We start from the raw sequence: 23,293 nt of genomic DNA on the forward strand, positions 1-23,293 counted from the left end.
CAGTTCTGCCCTACCAGCATTCCACATGGAAATGTGTTGTCCTGATTTCCTTTTTTTCTTTCGTTAACTACCCTTCTATTCTTCTTTATTGCTTACCTTCTAGGCAATAAAGAGAAGTAGACATGTTTTGAGCTCTTTTTCCTTCATTTAAATATTGAAGAAAAAAAATTCTTATTTTCTAGTTTATTTTTCACCTTAGTTTTCTTACAATATTCATTACACACACAAATATTGCATCTGAAAAGAATTATTTGGAAATAATTTAATAATAATATGTGATTTTTACAGAAAATATTTAAAAAAATTTGATCCATCAAAGCATTTTATTTCATCACTGGAAACCCCATCAATTCTCTTAGATCAAAAAAAAATTTTAAATCTTTGAATTTGTGGGCATGAACTTTAAAAAGGTTTTTTATCAGTAAATAATTTTAAAAAATGATACTATAAAGCTGATTAAAAGAATGATCTTTATGAAAAGCTGAAAGCAAACTTTGACTTTTTTATATTTAAATAAGAGTTAAATGCATGCAAACTACAAAGATTTAAAACAAAGTTTAATACTGTAAACCTCTGAAATTTTTATTTAAATTTTAAAAGGCAAATGCAGAAGAAATTTCTACTATAAGTAATCATACATATTTTTAAAGAAATTACTAGACCCACATGAAAATACACCATTAGTGAATGATCCCCAAATCAAGTTCAAGAATTATAGTACTTATTCTATAACTAGAAGAGTGCAACAAAAGTACAAAACAGTAACAAAAATGGTGGTGCTTCACCAACGATGAAATTAACAAGTGAAATAAAACTTTCTTTTGCTATTAGGGAAAAAAATTTGCAATGTTTTGTTGGTCTCCACGAACAGTGAAAATTCAAGAGATTTTTCAGTTCAATTTCAGAGGGTGGAAAATGAAGTATGAAGTTGAGAATCTCTTGCAAAATTGTTCATCAGAGAGCGAGAATCCTTCCACAAACTCAGTTCGTCCACACATGGACCTGTTTCATGAAACATGTGAAATGATTCACACTTTCATACGCTACAGACCGATGGTACCCCAAAACGGATTGTGGTTGAATGAAATCGAATTAAGCACTTTTCATTAAATCGAAAATAAGCGCTTTTTAAAAACACTACGCACCCTGTAATCGTGCTTATGTTCATGCAAATCTAATTTTTTGTATTAATTGTTTTATAATATATAAGGTATTTTTAAAACTAAAAAGAATTTAATAGCGTATGTAGCAAACTGCAAACCCCTCCCTTATCTTTAGCTACATATTTGAACGGAGCATACTTAACTTAAATATCCCATAAGAAAAAAAAATAGGAATGTAGCGAGAGAGATTACCTCACTCGTCAAGCTATTATCAGGTTAATCCAAGCAAATATCGATTTAATCTGGTTTTGTGCACGCACTTTTCACCTTTTTATAAGACTAGTGCAACAACCTTTCATTACTTTGTTAATTAAAGCATTGTTTATATTCAAACTGCATAAGATAATGAACTTTTATAGCTTGAATTAACAAGGACAACAGAAAAATGTGGAAACTAATGCACAGACAACTTTTAATCAGTTACAAAGCTTTATAGAATCTGCAATGAAACTCTTTTATGCACAGTATTCAGTTTCATTTATTATACTAACTTTTACAAAACTAAATATACTTTAAATTAAAAAAGAATACAAATACAAAGTTAAAAAAAATTTAAAAAAAAATTTTTTTAATGATGACAGCAATTAAAAAAGGTTATTTGTTGCTATAGTTAGGTAGTTTCAATTTTTTGCAATGCTATAAAATAAACTATTGCCACCAAATAATGTAATTTAAAAATAATTAAGGAAAAATACCATTCAACAAAGGAAAATTTCATCACTTCCATTAGAAGCAACTTTTTTTGAGATCAACATAAAATAAATAAATACAAATTTAATACGCATTTTTGAACATTGGAAAATTATTTAGCATTTTATTGTCATTGGAAAACTTTAAAACTAGCAATTTCAATTTTCCATCAATCAAATTTAACACTATTAAGATAAACAAAACTGGTGATAAGTACTTTTCACTAAATAAGTTTTAAATGTAGAACAAATATACTTTTTTAATAAGTTAACTTGAAAGAAAAAAGGCTGGAAATTCAGATAAACATGATTAAAAATAAAACATTAATATAAATATAAGCAATAATAAGAAGAAAAAAATTTAAAGGAAAATCGTGGAAAAAAATTGTTCAGAAAAAATTGGTTACATTAAAAATATATGCTAAAAGTAAACAATTGAGTACAAATTAAATTAATTTTTACTATTTTCATAACATACTTAATTTCTACATTTATTCAATTTTTAAATATATTATTATAATTTAGTTAATTTCATATAGCTACATTAAAGTAATTCAAAAGCTACGAATTATTTGTAAAACAATAATATGAAATCAAGCACCAAATAATATACTACTAATAAAATTTGGGGGAGAGGTATAATTTTACACAAAAATATTATTGGTACTAAAATTTGTGCAGCAAATTATGAGGATAATAAGACCTAATTTGAGAATTACTGCCTGAAACACTTGTATTAAACATCAAATATTCTAGAAAAATAAAATTAATCATAACTTTATGAATTGCTGATGAAAAATTTAACAATGAAACCAATGTTATTAATAATAAAAATGAAACTACTGATTTAACAATCAATGTTGGGAACATGAAAAATCAATACACGAACTATGAAAGTATATAAAACTATTAGATTTTTTAAACACAGCACATTTTAAAAAGAAAACACAAAAATAATATTCTTCGTTTTTTTACAAAATAAAAAATAGACTGAAATGCTTTCAGATAAATAAAAAAATATTTCAAATATTGAACTAAACATAGAATCTTTTGAGTTCTCAATATACAAACTTTTAGTAAACACAGAAATAAATCTTAAAGTCTTTGAAATCACAGATAAAAGTATTCTAAACAAAATACTTATTTATAGACAAGAAAGTTATCAGTTCCTGTATAAGAAGAAGCAAATTGCATGCCATCTTCAGTAGGATCCGTAAATGCTAGTTCTTCCAGACTCACCACTAGACCAAGGATGAAATTACTTCTGAAAACGAATTTTAAAAGAAATTATTAAATATTGAGAAAAATCTATTAAAAAACAACTCAATATGAACAAAAAGATACAAATATAAAAGATAGTAACACAATTATATGAAAGAAAAAAGAAAACATAGAAATGAATTCTATGAGTAAATTATAAATAAACCTCAGAAAAGCATGCACCCTCCGAGCTAAACAGTTGTTCGCCTAGAAGATGGACTAATTAGTTGAAAAATATAACATTATTAGTCGTTTTAAATTAAGAGATATGATGGTTAAATAAATAAATAGAAACAAGGAATCACATTAATATTTATTTTAAATTTAAGCAATTTCAAGGAAATAATAAAAAAATACAATATTTATTTTAAATTTAAACAATTCAAAGGAAATTATTAAAAAAAATACAATATGTATTGTATTATTTACATAAGTCACTTATTAAATATTACATAGATCCAACAACAACAAAAAAACTAAGAGAACTAAGTTTTAAATTATTCATCTCATTAGATAATAGTGATGCATTTTCAATTCTTACAAAAACTTTGCATTTAAAAATTGAAAATAAAAAATTAATACATAAAAGTGTTGAATATCTGCCTCAAAAGGATTTAAAGGAGCCTTCTAAAAGGTAAATTACTGGCCAAGTTTGGTTGAGCATCTGCATTAGTAAGAGAATATTGTTTATATTAAATAAACTAAAAATATACTTTCTTATATATATATAGGCATATATCAATTCAAAAGTTGTACATAAACAATGCATTTATTTCGTATAGGAAACATTAGAAATATCTTTTAAATGTAATTAATACTGCTAAAAAAATTATAGCTTTAAAATAATTTAGAAAACTATAAGTNATAAATTGATTCTGATTTTCGAATTCTGTTTTCCTTCTTAAGTAATCAGTTTTGCATTTTCTAATTTTAAACGTTTTAAAGTATTGTATTTTCTGCAAAGAGATTACAAGGTTAACCGACAAAAAGAATTTAGTGTTATATAAACAATGATGTTTATATAACAATCACCACCAACAATTGCTTTCAATATGTCGGTCTAAACACTTTGGCATGCGGCCCTTCATTGGTCAATCTGCTGTGCATGTGGCCCTTCACTGAAAAAGGTTGTGCACCCCTACTTTAAAATAATTTAGAAAACTATAAGTGTTCAAGTATATCATGCAAAATAAAAATTTACAATAAAAAGTAGTTCCAGTACATTACAAAATAAAAAGTTTCAATAAGATACTAGAAAATTATATCGATTTTATTCCATTTATAGTATAGCTTCCTTCTACTAATAACTTTCTTTAATTCAATTTGAAATAATCTTTAATAAAATTAAAGGTAGGACCTCAATTACAGTACTAATAAGGTATTTTCAAAATAGAACAACAACAAAAATAGTGTTAGAAACTTAGAATTTGTTGTAATAAGATACAGAAAAAGGTACAAAAAAAATTTTTTAAAAACATTCACAATTAATACTTTTTTTAAAATATTAAAACTATTTATGTTTTTAATAAGAAGAAATGATAACATGGTATGGGAATAAATTTAGTTATTAACATGTTTAAAATAATAATTTTGAAGAATATAAGTATTGGTCAGTTTTTAACTTCCAGCAAAAAATAAAAGTGAAACAAAAATATCTTTCTTAGCTAGTAACCATGAGAGAATGATGGGAATTGAGAGTTTCAAACTAAAGATAAAATACCGATTTAAAAAAACCCAAAATTAATTAATATATAGAAACAAAACTACAAGCGTTTATTTCAAAATATAAAGTTTGAAAAAGAAAAATATCGATATTTCAGTGAGAAATAACGTTTTTTTGTAATTGCAGGTGGCAAGATTTGCAAGTGAGGTAATGAGATTTTATAGATTTAAAACTTTAAATAAAAAATACTCATTTCAAATAATGCTTCAAACTCATGAGCTAATTTAATAACTACATTTTCTAACTATACACTGAACAAATAACTTATTTATTTTTTCATGAAAAAAAAAGCTTCAATATCCTTCATTTACATCATTTTAGCCTGTTTACAGAGAGTTACTAGCTAGCTGTTGCTGGCGGTTTTTGGTAGCATGTAAGGACTTTCATTTCAATTTTAAGTATTTCAAGAGATATACACAATATTGTATAAGTTCTCCATGCATTGAATCTTAGAAGTACTTTAAAATCTCACCAGCAACCAATATACCGCCATAAGTATGAGTTAGGGCATTTCAGCATAGTAGCCAGAAAGGTTACAAAGAAAATATTTATGCAAAATTTATGAAAATAAATAAGAATAATAGGTGTTTCAGAAAAACTACCTTAAACAATCTACCATACGAGAAGCAATTTTTTGTTTCCGACACTTTCTTGCAACCCAAATTCTGTTTATGCCACAAATTGCACGGACTGTTTTTGAACTGGCATAATAGCTTTTAGATGTACCTGTCTCATGTAACACAACTGGTGAAGCCTAAAAATATTCAAAACAAGTCAATTTTTTTTAACGGAACTTTATTGAAATAAAACATTTATCAATGAAATCATAAAAGAAAAAACTGAAAATATATGTAACTTTTAAACAAAAAAAAGAAAAAGAAAACAAACTTGATTTTCTCAAAAAATCATAGACAATCAAACCATTTCAAGGAGAATATAATATCAATTTTATAAATTTAATAACACTTACAAACACTAAGCAACATAAAAATTGGTTGCCATGTATTGATGACATTAAAAGAAAAAAGAAAATATGAAATAATTATTAAATTCACTTATACAGAATCAATATGCTCCCGAGAATAATTAATCTATACCCAATGAATAAGAATTAGAGCTGAGGCCCCGTACATTCATAGTAAAGAATAGTGGAGAATCAATATAGGCTAGTTCTATTATCATCATAACAATAACCGATAAGATAAAAAAAATTATAATAATAACATAACACAAATACACAGAGAAATTAGAACTTAGATCTGGAACTTCTCAAATGAACTCTTCTGAAATGAGAAGAAAAAAAATGAGAGGATTCTCAAAACAAGTACACTATAGGGAAGGAAGCTGAAATAATATGGTAAAACAGTGAAAATGAATATCAGCCAACCAGAAATGGGATTACAACTCACAAATTTTAGTGCATGAGAAAACTAACTTTCTATACTGAGTAAAAATGGTATCAGAAAGAAAAAACATCCTAAACATCTTTAATCTATGAATTGTCCGAATCCAATAATTATTTAATAAAGTGACACTTAATCATAAAGAAAATTACGAATTTGTCAACATCATCCAATGTGCATACAGTTGTTTAATAAAATCAATCATGGAATAGCCAATATTGCCAGGAGATAAATAAATGTGATGAGACCAAATTTTTATTTCAGAGAAATGCTGAAAACCTAAAAACTATTACTAATATAAATAAATTAAAAGGTGGTAAATTAATTCTTTTTACTAACATCCTAAATAATTTATTCTAAAACCCAAATAGAGAAAGCATAGTGTATTCACATATTTCAATTAAGTTTATGCAATTTATTTGAAAAATTGAAAATTTAATTATTTTGAAAATGGATTATTAGTCAGAAATATTCATTTGTTGATTGTCTTGCTAGAAGGCACCCCTAGACTGAAAGTTCAAAGGAGTTAAAAGGTTAAGGATATTCTGTTCCAATTACATTATATAATGCCAACCAGCTAGCATGGTGGTAAGGGAGCTGACCTCCTTTCACAGAGGTTCTGGGTTTGAATACCGGTCAGAGGCTTTCTTTCTCGGTACTATCTATTCTTACAATGAGGGTAACATTGACAGACCTAGTATGATATACCCTGAAAGAATGATGAACACAACTGACCTTCGGATCATACCCGAAAGACGAATATATATATATATATATATAAAACTTATTTAATTACTCATTTAATTTATACAAATCTTGATCTTGTTACACACATAGCAAAAAGTTTTAGTTTATTTTAAAAGTGACATTTTATAATGTATAGACAATAGTAATAACCAATAATTTTTTTAGTTCAATAAAAGACAAACATTAATGAAATAAAACACATCAGTTACTATTTTATAAACAAACCTAATACAATAATGATTTTACACAATTTATTTGTAACATCAAATTGTTAATAAACTTAGGAAAATCCAGAAATGCATTTTGGTCAGAGTGTATTATGTGTCTTAAAAATTTTTCAGCTATTAATATGAATGCTCTTATTTCTTCTTGTCTCTTCTGAAGCTATTAAAATTTTTCTTGGTGTTTTTATTTAAAATCATGCCAATTGAAATCCTTTTTAAGTCAAAAATCTTCTTATTGCCAAAGAATAATGAAACACTTCTATTGTTTTTCAGTAAACTTTAACTAAGTTGAGTCTTACACTTACACTTAAACACAAGAAAAAGTTACATTTCTGCTGCAATTGTGACACTAAATACAAAATGAATGTGTACTTCTTGAATTATTATTAGCACTATTCACTTAATTAAAAAGAATATGGCACTAAGTGTAACGTAAAATTTTGATAAACAAAAAAAAAATTCTTAAGGTTTCGAACTGCGTATTTCTAATATGTAATCTTTTTTACAGCCTTTTTTTTAAAACTATTTCCAATTAAATGTTCAACTTAGATTAACAAAAGAAAAAATATTGCATGAAGTGTCAAACACCAATTATATTTGCGAGAATAAATTTTAAAAAAAATTTTCAACTTTTACATACTTGGGACCTTTATAATTGAAAGATTTAAGAGGTTCAAAATCCAATGGGTTATTATTAGTAGGGGAAAGTTGGACAAAACGGGATACCATTATTGTTTTTATTTACTACGGAAAATCTGTTAAAGAGAACTACACATTATTTTTTTATAGCTACATCACTTTTTGAAGCACAGAAAAAACATATTTTTAACTAATTTTAATGACTGCGAAATAGGAAAAAAAATCATTTTCCAAACTCTTACATATCCCGTTTTAGCATACCTGGGTCGGACAAAACGGGATAGGGTTTACAATGTTTAATCTTTAGTGTGTAACTAACTAAAAACATAATTAATTGACAGAAAACTGTGAACAAAATTTCTAAAAATTGTATTTATGCATCATCCGTGAGTCTTGGGTTTTCCTTCACTAGAGGAAATGCAAACATAGGAGGGATGAATACCCCTGCTGCACTTATGCATGTTTCAACAGTAACCAAAACTCCTCATTCGGCTGAAGACAAGCTACTCACTTGCTTTTTACCTCGTAGACTCAACACTTTTGAAGGCTTGTTTGGCACTGTTAGAATTCCTGTTTCATCAACATTATAAATATCATTTGGAGTAATCCTATGTTTACTTAATAGAGAATTCAAAAGTTCAAAAAACTGCTTAACTGCAGTGTGATTAAACCCTTTTTGCTCGCACCATACCCGTGGGTTCTGGATTTCGGAGGCTAAGTTCTTCATGCCTGCCAAGAAATGATTACAACCAACACTTCCCAACCATTTTTTTCCCTGTGTTAATATTATGCTTAATATTGTTTCTCTCAGCTAACTCAAGTGCTAGCATTCGTATGTCCATTAGAGTTATACCAAATAATCTCTCTTCTAGAGCCAATACCAATACATGCTTACGAGTTTTTTCTTGTTCAGCATTGAATACTGTCTCTTATCTGTCCAACTTTTTCACTACGGCCAGTCCAGGGGTCAAGGAATTTGTTCGAGCCATTTTTACCATTCTTTCGATATAGTATCTAATAATAATATAGTAAAAGTATTAGGCCAACAAATAAATAGGTGGATAAAACGGGATATTAAAAAAACTCAATCCCGTTTTATCCAACTCGTAAGTATCCCGTTTTGTCAGACTCAGACACTTTTCAAAACAAACATGGCTTCTGCCTAAACATGAAAGAAAAATTAGATTGACTAGACATGAGAATACTCGTTAATAAATGCTTCATCAAATGTAATACTCACCGGAATTGTAATCCTATATATATAGGTAGTACAATGTGAAAAACAAAGCACGTAAATGTAGAAAGTGGCAAAAAAATGGAGTAAAAAAGTTCTCAGATCTACAACTTTCTATCAACTAGTGATTTCGAGACGGGACGCACTGAAAATGATATAATCACAGTCAAATAACAAGTTTCCGTCGGTGTCCGCTAGATAGCTGCAATAGTCTGGTCCCTAGGCGACGTATCCCGTTTTATCCAACTCTCCCCTACTTTACATTAATAAGCAAAAACCGGGAAAAATCAAATGGATTGCAAAATATAAATATTTGAACTTGGTATCCCAAAACTTTTATTACATACCGAAATTTTACGAAACACTTGGTGGTAATTCCTAGTAAGTTTAACACTACACCAATATAAATTTTAATTAACTAAAAATATACTGTCACTTACCGAAGTGATTGATTCAGCAACTAAACAACCTTTAACAAATTTATCACTCGAAATGAACATTATAATCATGATATTCTGTCCTTGGAGGTACCCATTATACACTGCAGAAGGAAAACCTAACTCCCTATAAAAAAAACATGAAGTTTATGTTAAAAAAAATTTTAAAGCATTTAGTGTATTTACCAGCACTAAAATCTAAAATACTAGTCTTAGAAGTTTTAATAGGTACAATTTTTATAAGAAATAGTTACAGAAAATAGGTTTTTTTTAAAAACAAATAATAATTTAATGAAGATTTTATTAAATTTTATTTCAAAATCATCTTAAATGCCACATTTCATTTTAATATTGAATACATACTTTTAAATCTTAAAGTATATGCAATACTCAAAAAAAAACTTATGTTTAAAAAAATTTAAATAAACTGTAAAATATACATTGTTTTTTCTTATAGAGATTATTTTATTTATTTATTTTATATATTTATTTATATTTTATACTTTTTTTTAAATAAAATAGAAGTTATTCTGCATGCAAATTTTTAAACAGCAACAAAGTTGCTATTCAAGATTTAATGAAAAACTAATCTGATAACCTCAACTCAGTTTTAGGTTTGTTTTCATCACTTACCTGAACAGAAAACCTATTCTTTATCAAATCATTAGAAGGAGAAACTGTACTTGGGGGTTATTCATTGAATAAATTTGCCCATATAGCATGAAATTAAATAAAGTGTAAAAATGTTGCCATTCTAAAGTTATAAATGAAATCTTAGTTGCTTATGAAAGGAAATATTTTCAGTTACCTAATTGGCTCACAGATTACTCTACTGGGATTTTATGTATAATTTGCAATTATGAATGAACTCGTACTTCAGAAAAGCTACAAGAACATTCATTAATTTTGCACTTGTAATGTCAAATACTTAGACAGATAGTGTTTTTTTATTTGAAGCATGTTTGTAGTTTGCTTCAAATATTCTTATTAACTACACTCTATAACAAAAAAATCGAAGCACCAAGAGGGAGTTGTCCGATTGAAACGAAAATTGGTGGATATGAAGACAATGTACAGAATAGTAAATGATTCAAATTTCAAAACAATTGAATAATTTATTGCAGAGTTACAGTAACAAGTTTGATAAGGTGTTGACCTGCCTCTAGCCTGGATACAAGCTGCCACACGGCATGGCATAGACCGATAAAGCTCCCGGATGGTCTCTTGCGGTATTTCCTGCCAAATTCGATCCAATTGTCGAACGAGGTCATCAACATTCCATGCCAGATGCAATTGCCTTTCCATCATATCCCAGACATGCTTGATGGGAGAGAGATCTGGTGATCTGGCAGGTCAAGGAAGAATTTGACAAGCTTGTAGACAGTTCATAGCAACACGTGCCGTATGTGGTCTGGCATTGTCCTGCTGAAAAACCAACCCAAGGCGCTGTAAAAGGAACGGTAGCAAAACAGGTCTTAGGATGTCGTCGACGTACCGCTGTGCAGTAAGTGTACCTCTAATGACGACCAAAGGTGTCTGGCTGTCAAAGGAAATAGCACCCCAGACCATAATGCCTTGTTGAGGGCCGGTGTGGCGTGCAATAGTGAAGGCAGGATCCCCCCTCTGCCCTGTGCGTCTCCAAACACGTCTTCGATGATCGTCAGGACACAGTTGGAAGCGGGATTCGTCGCTAAAGACTATACGTCCCCAGTCGGCATCATTCCAGCCATATCTCTTCAAAACATTCATGCATACGAAATTTCAGAGCAATCGGATGACTGCTTCTTGGTGCGTCGATTTTTTTGTTATAGAGTGTACATTAATTAAACATTTGATACTTATGTTAATAGTTTGGTTTGGATAGAAAAACAGTTGAGCATAAATGAAATAGGCTAATCAATATAGTTTGGAAAAAAACATAGAGCATGCTGCAGATATAACAAGGATAGAAATTAAAAGAATTTAGTCACTGGCTTGAAGACCAAACGCTAAACCAGGAACGAAAAAATATTACTAATCGTACACATTTTCTTTGGTCTATTTGCAAGCCATTATTAGTTTAAAAAAAGTTTATGTAACTATTATTTAATAAAGGTTATATACATAAAAGTTTTAAATTACTTTAACATGATTGGTTAATTGAAATATCTCATAATCTCAACTTTAAAGTGCTGAAATCTAAATAGAGCCATTGAAAAAGATTAAATTTTCTTCTTAATGCAATTACTTGATACCTATAGAAAATGCTGCATTTAAATTTTAAGTTTTGAGTTCAGATTCCAGTTAAATTAAAGGGAATGTGTCAAACATGGACTATTTTACTTATTTCAACATGAAAATTCAAGGAAATTGATATAACAATTGATAAGAAATGTAAAACTAAAATTTTGCTCCCAGAATGGGAATCAGTATTTGCACAATCAGAAATAAAAAATCAAATAAATAAGTACAAGAAATACTTTAAGAAAACATTCTCATAAAAAGAAATCCAATACCTATTAATGAGAAGCAGAATATCTTGAACTTTTTTCAATTTAAAATGTTTATCCTCTTTCAGTATCTTAATTACTCTGCCATCATCATAGTTACCAATCACTCTCTCATCTTTCCAGCCCTAAACATCAACAAAGAAACATTTTAATTGGTTGATAACAATTTAAAATTGTTTTAAACAGGGTTCATACTCGAAGAGAAGAAATTTTTTTCCCGACTATTCCAGGTCAACTTATAGAAAATTCCAGGCAGTAAAAAAAATTATAGTTATTATAATCTAGAGCAAAAGTTATATTAATAATGCACCTTATAAGTTAAATTACCTTTAAAGATTAGAGAGAAAAAAATTTTAAGAAATAAAATGCCAAGTAAATAGTAACCAAGTAGTAAATTCAACATGCGAATGTCAAAACTTCTTAAAAGATTAAAACTAAAGAAATAAATAATCTGATTTGCTAAAAAATAAAATAATAAAGTTAAAATTATTCATTAATGTAAAATCAGTGATTAAGATAATTTGTTATGCTTTAGATAGTAGTAGTGATACCTTTAAAATAATTATAACAATAAAAAAGAAAATACTACATTATTTACTGCTGATGTTGTTTCTAATGCTACTTGCCAATGCCAGCAAGCCTGCTTGGGAAACCATGCGAATTTAAGACAGAGGGTGAATTTCTTGTTTTTCTGTGGTGTCATCTATGGAAAAGAATAGGATTTCAGCCACACACACCTCACAGCCCATTTTACACAGACCCATTCATTCATCCCCAGAGCATAATTTTGATCTGAACCAGAGAACAATCAATCTCCAATTCTGTACCCCCAGAGGCATCTTATTTTATAACCATCGTTGAACAGCAGACCCAATTTTAGGATTATAACTGCTAATGTTCAACTTCGTAGCCTTGTAATTTTGAACACTTTCCAGAAGACAATGGAACTCCTCGATCAAGTATTGGGAGAAATTTGTCTTCGTGGAGGACTTTTAGATGAAACTCACAAGCACTTGAGTTACATGAAGAAGAAAACCACAAAAACCTTTCACGGTTAGCCTGATGGGAAGGAGACTCTAACCCACGGTCTATCTACCACAGAGGATATTTTACATCAAGACTGTGCCGAGTGCAGAACTCCTGTCGACCAGCCATTGCTGGGTTTCGAATATGGTTCGTTCACCTCATTAGAAGGCGAACGCTCTATACCCTGAGCCACCACAGCTCCCACAAAGGTATTCATTTGCTATGGGAACTTGGAGAGCTCTGTGACCCCGACAGATTTAATGTGCATCAGTCACCATTTAATAAATGAGGAAAATCATATTACATATGTAAATTAGTTAATGACATACTGATAAATTTTCACATAGTGAATTTTATTAAGTGAATTACAGAACATTATCTGGCCAATTTCAAAATTCAATATTTTATTAAAATTAGTAATTGGGATCAATATTTTTTTAATCAAATAATTATAAAAAAATTAAATAAGATTTGTTGCTTCATATGCTCAAAATATTAAATAAGTGAAAAGCTCCTATATACATATTTTTTTTAAAATCTCAATTAAATAATTGAATTTTTTTCATAAAATAACTTAGTGCTGAAATTTCTGAAAATCAGAAATCCAGTAAGAAAAAGAAACTTAAATACTATATGAAATTAGGGTACAGTCCCCAAACTTCAGAAATTTAGAAATTTTATTCAATTTTGTCCTTATTAAATCAAAAATAGGAGATGATAATATGTGATTCTGTTATTGACCTTAAACCCAAATAAAAAAAAAAGATTATTAATGAACAAACCCAAAGTTCAAGCATGGATCTACAAATAAAACAGTGATGTGACTATAAAGGGCGAGTGCTGTCAGCGCAGAAAAAAGCGAAAAAAAGAAACAAGATTTTCTTTAGAGTTAAAAAAAAAGGCAATGCGCAACTTTTTCTTCCAACAATCTGAAAGTCAAGAGACCTGTGGCTGGATACCGAACAACGGGAGGTGCAATAAGTAATAACGAGTCAATCGTAGATATATCTGTAATCCATCACAGTCAACCGCTGTTTTTAAAACCTTTTTCTTAGAATGTGATGATCGAATTTTGAAAAAGCTTGTCTCTAATTATCATAAAAGAACCTCTATGTCATACCGATTAATCGTCTGTAAGGGAATCAATTTTCTTATTTTTTAATATTATTAAGTACAATTATAAACAAAAGTGTAAAATACTAAATTTTTTTATGAGATTTGATGGGGTTGAAAATTTACAGACTACTCCAGGTGTTAGGGTAAAATTACAATTTTCCCTAACTTTCTTTTCGAACCTCATTCTCCCTGATATTTCAGTTTTACTGATATTCCTGGCGTGCACGAATTTTGTGAAAAATACCTCTGAACTACAAAATAAACAATGCATAACAAGAAATTATAGAAGAAGTCGACTTACTGGAAATTTTAATTGAAGATATATATCATGATTCTCAGAATGAAGCTTCTCATCTTCTTCGTGACCAATTGTATACACCATGTTGCAAGTTCCACACATGATAGCTCCAATCTTTCTTTGCCCAGCATCTATAATCAGTTGCTCGCCACCTTTCGATTTGTCTTTTGTGCGAAAAGATTCATTTAAAAACCTTAAAAAATACATTAAATTAGAACTTATATCTTTATCTTAAAACAAAAATTACAAAACTTAAATTTAAGCATATTATGCACATTAATGCAATGAATAAATTACAAAAGAAAGTAGAATAAAACTGTATGGCCTGTAAGGAGTAAAAAAAAATTTTGCTAAGTATTAAAATAGAGACCAATTATTTTATCCTAAATACTTGGATCTATACCTTAAATTTGATGCCCAGACTAATATCAACAACAACAAAAAAATTATTGTTATTCTGTCAAAGTATGCATTGTACAGAAATAATTGCTTTATTAAATTAATAAGACAAACAACATAAGTTCAATATTGATAAAAAAAAAGCCTTATAAAGTTAATCCAAAATGAAAGCGCCAAATGCATTAAAGTCCTAATAATACAAGATAATCAAAATCAACATCAATTTAGATAGCTAGATATGAATTTGCATTAAGCTCTGTTCTTTCGACAGTCTTATTTTCAAAGTAAAGATGATTATCAGTGTTCTTTTTGGGAAAGGTGCTGAAAATTCTTAGGTCAGCCGCACACTGAGAAGGCAAGCGGGAAGCGAGAGGAATACAGAAGGTGGGGTAAGTTTGTTTCCACTAGCAAGGGCACATTGAGGGAGTGAAGAGTTTTTTCTCTCCAGGAGCCTTACAACTCCTACAAACCTGTCAAATAGGTTCGACGTTATTTTCGCCTTCTGTAAAACCTTGCCTCCTCTTTGCACGAGATTTTTCACTCAAAATGAGGGACGATTTTTAATTGAATTAACAATATTAGAAATGCAATACATAATATTTCTTGTGAATAAATTAACGTCATTATTTTTCACTAAGAATTTTGAATTTAAATAGGATCTGTACAAGTTTTGTACGTACTTTCTATTTCTAAAAAGAAAAAAATTCTTTTTTCTTTTCTTGAGGCTATGTACAAAAAAATTTCAGCTACAGTGTTAATCGAATAATAAATTAAGATTAGTTTTATATAAGTCTTGAACAAAACGCACACATTAAATAATTTCATTAATCATTAGAGATGTAAAATTCTCGGTAATTTTCTACTGGATAATATTCCAGAGAATATGAGAATAGAGAGAAAGATGCTTTTAATAGATTTTGGTTCTTTTAGAATACCTGTATTTTCTTAATTTTTCATTCAACATATCCCCAATTTGTGAAAGAAAAACAATAAAATCAACCTACATGCAAAACAAACTACAATATTAATAGATATCTTCAGAGCCTGATTTATCATATGGAATGAAGGACTCGCACATTTCTTATGTCTTCCAAAATGCTTTTTTTCCTTTGTTTATTTTTACCGCAGAATTGTGCATTAGAAGCACAAATTTACTGAAATATCATGCTTTATTTATGTTAACTTCATTTCTAAAATAAACAAGTAAATTTGGCTTTAACAAAAATTCTTACTTTTCATATGGAGAAGTATCCCATTTTATCTTTTTTATATTTTCCTTATCAAAGATTGGATAATTCTTAGGTTTACCTGAAACAATAAGAAATATTGTTAACTTTCAGTTACATCACAGCATTTTTTGAATAAAATAACTGATCTTGATACTGTGATAATAGAAAACTTCAGAAACAAGTTTTCCCAAATTACTATTACTACAACAGTAAATAGCATATAAATTTAAATCACATTAAAAATATCATTTACGCATGCATTGCTAGTAGAAGAAACCTTGCAGCATTACTGATTATCATAGTAACTGCAAATTATTTAAAATATTAGATTTTTTTTTTTTAATTTCTTAAAAAGGTTTAAAAATTCCTGAGTGGAGAAACAATGTCATTTTTAATTTCTAAAATCACTTAATTACCATCAGTTTCAGTTCCTTAATGAAATTTGTTTGCTAATCTATAGATATGTAAGCTAAAAAGTATCTTCAGTAGCTAAAAGTAGTTTCAAACTCTCTAACTAATTTTCAGTCGATTATAAGCAGGGGTCTGTCCAGGCCGAATTTACTACCGTTTAGCGGTACCTTCACAAATTCAACTTTAGGAAAAACGGTAGTTTCACAAATTCAATTNAAGTATCTTCAGTAGCTAAAAGTAGTTTCTAACTCTCTAACTAATTTTCAGTCGATTATAAGGAACAAGTGCTGGAAATTGCTTTTCAAGTTGTTCTCAGCATGAGCTTTGACACCAATACTGAAAAATATGTGTGGCGTCAGCTATGTTAACTGTAACTTGTGCTTGTGTTTTTGGTTTTTGTATCTTGTCAGGTTGTTACTAAAATGTGTCTATACGTGATGTTAGATCATGATCATCTATTTAATTACTTGTCAAAAGAGACATAACCATACAACAGAAACCTCAATATATATATAAATAATTACAAATATCACAATAATTTTTCAATATAACAAATGTATGTTGTTGTTTTTTTCAAATTAATCAAAACGTTACCCAAATAAAATTTATCAACGCAGACAGTAATATCATACTTTGTAATTATGATCACTTTACTATTTGCAATATTAAAATTTAGACACATCATTTTATCGATAATAAATATGATGTTATCTTATTCAATGTAAAGTTTTAAATGAATACAGTATTGTTATATTCAATATTTATTGTTGAACCTTGGTGGTCTCTTTGGCATAGTTACCAATACGGAAATCTTCTCTTTTAATAAATATAATTGCATAAAATTCAAATTAAATTAAAAAAATTTCATAACATAATTTTTTTTGTAAAATGTTAATTATACCTACTGTGCCTTATCGACAAAAATTTTGCTATAAACAAATCAAACATATTTAAAAACTGATAGTCTTTGATTCCGTGGCAGAATCACCGTGGCCCGGTGACATTGTCACAGAATGTTACAGAGTTCTTGCAGAACGATTAGATCCTTGAATCCTTTTTTTCTTTTAAAAAAAAAAGTTTTTTGTGGGCAACTGCAATTATTTTGACTTCCATTATACAAAAAATTTTACCTGCGGCTCTAATAACAAATAAGTAATACAAAATATGGGGATATTTCCATATCGTGATCTGTTGTGCCAACTACAATCGCCAAGCCATTTTTAAAAAAACCTGTAGATGTTTGGCCAGGGGTGGCTAAAAGTTATACCTTTCAAGCGGTCTCTTTCTGTGATGCTTGTATAGTTTCTCGTGGGCCACTTCCTGCAAGTTGCCGAGATATGGCAATTATTCTGCCACAGATCGAGGTACAAAAATCTCCCCCAAAATTATACACTTCATATAAAATATTAAATGATAAATTACTTGTAGTTGATTGAATTTCCTGCTTGACAGGAGAAGTGGATACTGAATCAGATGCAAGAGTTCCAGTTTTAACTGCTTCTGGAGATTGAAATACTTCATAGACAGTTTTCTCATTACACACAACTTTAGGAGGTGACTCTAAAACTAACTCTTTAGCAGTCTCTTCTCGAATTGACTGCTTAAATTCGTTCTCAATTGAAGCCACTGTCACTATATGTGGATTTTCAGTCACTTTTTCACTCACATTCAATTCTTTTTCAACAGATTCAGTCATGGCATTATGCACAGATTTTGGTGAAGAAATATTCGAAGAGCTAACACCAAATTCTAAGCGTGACTTTTTATACTCTAAAACGAATTTAGCTTTCTTCAAATGCCCAGGAGATCTAGATTTGAAAAACTTCTTATTTCCGGAAGTTTTCTTGTTTTGGGGTACCCATGTAGCAGCAGTACAGCAAACTTCTGGCAGACTAACCTTAGTCACTTTTTTCTGAGATGCTTTTTGACCAGTTGTCTTTGATTTCGGCTTCTGAGAAAAAAGTCGCTTGACTTTTTTATTCTGACTTGACTTATCAATATCTTCAGTTACAGGAGATATATCAATCTTCCTTTTTTCTCGTAATTTTTTCCTTTGTTCAGGGGTTAAATACGGTTTAGTTTTGCACAAAGGACTGTAGAAATTATTAACATTGGCTTGTTCCTCATCATTGACCAACATTTTCAATTGTGCAAAAAAGAATTTTTTTAAAAGAATTTAAGTCAGTTAAAAAACTATAATTATAAATAAAATGAATTCTTTTATTGGCCGCATACATATGGCTCATTAAAACTCGATAACACAAAGGAAATAAAGAAGAATACGGACGAAAAGGAAAGTTAATATAAATAAAATTTTAAGCGCGAACTTTTTCCACTATGTGTTTTCAAAAAAGAAATATGATGAGTGCTGCTCAATCTTTTCCACTTTCCGCACTCAATATTTTCCATCTGTTTCCTTTTCCTTGCTACAAAGAATAATATGATTGCATTTTACGAACTACAACGGAATGAATGAAACTTTAAAAAAAATTCTACAGATATAGTGGAAGTGGCAGTTGCTGTTGAGACAGTAAACATGTTTCATCAGGATAATTTCTGTCACAGAAAGCAGCGCCTGCGCAGTCGAATAGTTATTGGCGATCGAAATGGGCTGAAGGTGGCGTAGAGCAGAACTCTCTACCTATGGCAACACTTCGCATGTTTTCCCCACATAGTTGGAAAACTGTATGGAACTGAAAACTACATTAAACATAGTTCTAAAGAAAAACATCACGGAAATTTTAAAACATATTTTTATAAAATAAAGAGGAAAAATATTAAGAAAAGGGAGAATATCGTAGTACATTCCTATACAACTGAAATGAGGAGAAGAGGGAATTGAGAAGGGCCAAAGGCATGAAACCGATCTCTCCTTAGATGGCGTATTCGAGCGTTGCGATCTCCAAATTGGTAATCGCAACGCTGGCGATTTCTGAAAGCCCAGAGATTATTCAGATTAGCTCTTGATTAGTGTTAAATCAATCAATTGCCTTCCCTTATCGTAAGGACGTGGTTCCCAGTAGAACAAAGTCAAGCATCACTGTCTGCGGTCAGTAAGAGGGTGTGTAACAGCTTTGATCAGCCTGCTTTTGGACCAAGGGTGAAAGGTACCGGTCCTCGTTAAACTGTTCTACCGTAAAGGGCTAGACTTCGCGTGCAGGTCGTTGGGCTACCAAAGCGGGGGAGCCATCCCCTCTGACGAGGAACAAAATTGTGATGACATGTCTTCGGATCATCCTCAGAAATGTTTCCCAGACCGTCGCCGATTGCTAATTGTGCAGCTCTAACGTGACGTAAATGAAATATCTGCATACCAATCAATTGATAAAATTTTGAGATTGATATCCTATGTGGCCATTTTCCTATTGATTGCTACTAGCAACTCATGGATCATTGATGAATTGGGTATACTATAGCCTACGTCGGAGGATGTGTTATTCCTACTAAATTTAACTAAAAAACAGCTTTTTCTGCGAACCTGATTTTTAGTAACAAATAAACATTACATGAAGTGTGTTGTTATAAGTCGCTACTCGGCAGGTTGGAATTGTATTAGTCTAGTTCCTTTTGAAATATGAATTTAGTAAACATATTTAGAACTCAGCTTATTAATTAAACTAAAAGGTAAATGTTATTCCTAGTAAGTAAAAGTAGTTGTGTTTTTTTTCATATTATACCCCATTTTCATTGGGAAAGTAAATAAAGTGACCTCAGTTAAACATCTCTTATAATTTAAATGAAAGAGGTTTCGATTTTACTTAGTTTAGGATTTGTTCGAGATCGCAACGCTGGAATGGATGGTTGACCGTGTAAAGCTAAGCGGAGATGGCGCTAGAGGTTAAAATTCGTCGCAAGACTTCCGGTCAACTACTTCTGATTGATTTTCACGCCTAAATTTGAAAAATCACGCCATCCAATATTATTATACCAAAAGGGTTTGCAATATAACGTATTCTTTCGATTTAAATTTTGACGAAACAAACACAAATGAATTCGGAAGACTCCGCAAGCTTGCTGTGATGCTGACCAAAAATAAAACAAACGGCACTATTTTTTGCAATTACAGCCAAATAAAGGATAACACTGAAAACACGGCTAACCTTACACTTCATTTATGGTTTGATATTGATTTTAAATTTGTTTTAGGCTTACAGCTAGTTAAAATTTGTAAAATACTGGTAACTCTTATGAATGTTAAAATTATGCTTAAATTTAATCACAAATTACAATAATAAAACATCCTAGAATATTAAGCCTGTTCTCGTATCGCCTCGTAGGCATAACATAAGCGGAGGAATAAACTTGAGGTTTTCAAAATTTCTTCGGTTTTAGGAAGCTTGTTATTGTTTACATTCAGTCAACCAGCTATACTCCATCTGAGTGGGGAAGAACGGTTCTATTTCTTGACTTTTCTCTGCTCCCTTTTCCTCTGCTCAGTTGTATGCAAATGTACTAAAAAAAATTTCCTTCCATAATATTTTTCGCATTTAATTGTCAAAAATATTTTCTAATATTTCCACGATGCTTTCTTTTAAAATTATGTAATGCAGTTTTCAGTTCTTTACAGTATTCTAACTAAAAAAAAATTTATCCATTAAAAATCAAGACAGAAACGAACGTGTTTCCTTCTCCTATCCGTGATCGTAAGTCTGAAATACGCCATCTGGGGGAAAGACCGGTTCCATGAGTTGTTCCCCTTTCTTAATGTTTTTTTTGCATTTAATTGTCACAAATATTTTTTTAAAATTTATCTGATGTCTTCTTTCAGAACTATTTTCAATGCAGTTTTGAGTCCCATATTGCTTTTTAACTTAAAAGTTTTTGATTTATTTAAAAATCAAGAGCGAAAATGACTAACTTCCTTTTTTTATGACTCTCCACACGCCAATGGTGAAAGCATGCGAAGTATTGCCATAGGTAAAAAGTTCGCTCTGCGCCATCTGTAGCCCATTTTGAAAGCCTATGAATATTTTGATAATTTAAACCTATGAAAGGATATTTGCTTATTCAGTTGTTTAAAACATCTGTTTCTCATGTAACAAAAAACTTTTTTCGCGCATTTTTTTCTGGAGAGATCACCAGTTCAAAGTTTCACCCCTCCCCCTTTCCCGCTCCTCCTCTTCTCAGTTGTATAGGAATGTACCATGATATTTTCTCCTTTCTTAATATTTTCGTCCCGCATTGGACTGATCGTTAAGACACGGCTCCCAGCAGATCATCGAAGTCAAGCATCACTGGCTGCTGTCAGTGTGCGAGTGGGTGACCACTTGGATCAATCTGCGTAGAGACCGAGGNAAAATTCGGCTAACCGTAAAGTGCTCGACTTCGCGTGCAGGTCGTCGGGCTACCAAAGAGGGGGTGCCATTCCTTCTGCAGAAGATCAAAATTGTGATGGCATATTTTCAGATCATCCTCCGGGATGTTTCCCAGACCGTCGCCAATAGCCCATTGTGCAGCCCATTGAGACGTAAATTAACAACAACAACTTAATATTTTTCGTATTTATTCGTCAAAAATAAATTTTAACATTTCCACGACGCTTCCTTTTAGAACTATGTTCAATGTAGTTTTAAATACTTTATATTTTCCTAACTTAAATGTTTTTAATCTATTTGAAAAGCAAGACAGAAACTAATGTACTTCTTTCTCCTGGGACTCTCCACACGCTAATGTTAAAAGCATGCGAAGAGTTGCCATAGGTTGAGATTTCTGCTCTACGCTGCCTGTTGCCCATTTTGATCGTCATTCTTACTTATTTATCAGTTTAGTGTTATTTTTAATATTAATTAGTATTAAATTAACCAAGTAGATTGTCCATCAATTATCAATATGTTTTTGAATTCCTTCTAAAGTTTAAATCATTATGTATCACGTCACATTTAAATTTCAAATATTCTAGGACTCGAGCTCTTATTTAAATCTATACATATAAATGTCAGACAAAAATGATAACCAGTCCGTGTACGATCATTCTCAATGGGCAAGTGAATCAAAAAGTACATTTTTTTATCATCCTCTAAGAACAAACTATTCTATTTGTAAATTTCAAATAACGAAGAGCTTTTATTTTTATTTTCACACTATTAGCCTAACAGTAATGATATTTTAATCTATTTCTACCTTCTGATCTATTTACCTATTTCTTCTTTATTTCGTCAGTCTTATTTTATTAAACGAAATATTTTTGAAACAAAAAATATTGAAAGGAAGTAAGAAAAAAAGAATTTGTGGAAGGAGAAATGTTTTTGATGGCTTCCGGTAGGATTCAAACCAAGGGCCTCTAGGGCCGCAAGAAGATCCTCTAACCACTATAGAAAGGGGTGTGCATCCCAGTCTAAGGTGAGTTAGGAAGCTTTATGTTGTGGCCCACTCACTCTTTCCCTCCAATGAATGAGAATTCGTTGTCAGTCATAAACGTTTCAAGAGATTGAGAGGCCGTGTGGCAGTGAGTGGGTCACAATTTCAGAGCAGTATTCAAATCATGAGGCTGTGGTCCAAGATGATATGTAATGCCTTATCAAGGCAAACCATAGAATGAGGCAAAATAGTATAGTAGCTCACTCTTGCATAGATTACAGCTTTTGTTTATTTGCTAACTCTGTGAAAAATAGTGGGAGCCAGCTATTTCTTCAGGTGTAGAAAAAAGGCATCCGAGAATAATCGACGCATAATTATAATAATGCAATTAATCTTTGTCGCTGTCGAGATAGACCTGAGGAATGGAGGTAAAATTTCAGACACTATACATCATTGTTGACAGTAGATAAAAAATAAAAAACGCATTATATTCGAATGAAAAACACAAA

At 30.4% G+C, this 23,293-nt stretch overlaps 1 protein-coding gene across 1 annotated transcript; it reads right to left on the bottom strand.

Moving 5' to 3' along the window:
* Window positions 1–1,558: 1,558 nt before the first annotated feature.
* On the bottom strand, window positions 1,559–19,019 carry LOC107436925 (Establishment of cohesion). The gene is made up of 7 exons (XM_043049814.2): window positions 17,910–19,019; window positions 16,080–16,155; window positions 14,452–14,641; window positions 12,015–12,133; window positions 9,523–9,646; window positions 5,438–5,589; window positions 1,559–3,116 (listed from the first exon to the last, which is right to left on the bottom strand). Exons 1-7 carry the CDS (start codon window positions 18,625–18,627, stop codon window positions 2,993–2,995), a joined length of 1,503 nt encoding a protein of 500 aa, XP_042905748.1. The 5' UTR covers window positions 18,628–19,019; the 3' UTR covers window positions 1,559–2,992.
* Between the last annotated feature and the right edge of the window lie 4,274 nt (window positions 19,020–23,293).

The sequence above is a fragment of the Parasteatoda tepidariorum genome, chromosome 2 (genome assembly GCF_043381705.1).
Source record: "Parasteatoda tepidariorum isolate YZ-2023 chromosome 2, CAS_Ptep_4.0, whole genome shotgun sequence".
NCBI classification, from domain to species: Eukaryota; Metazoa; Arthropoda; class Arachnida; order Araneae; family Theridiidae; genus Parasteatoda; species Parasteatoda tepidariorum.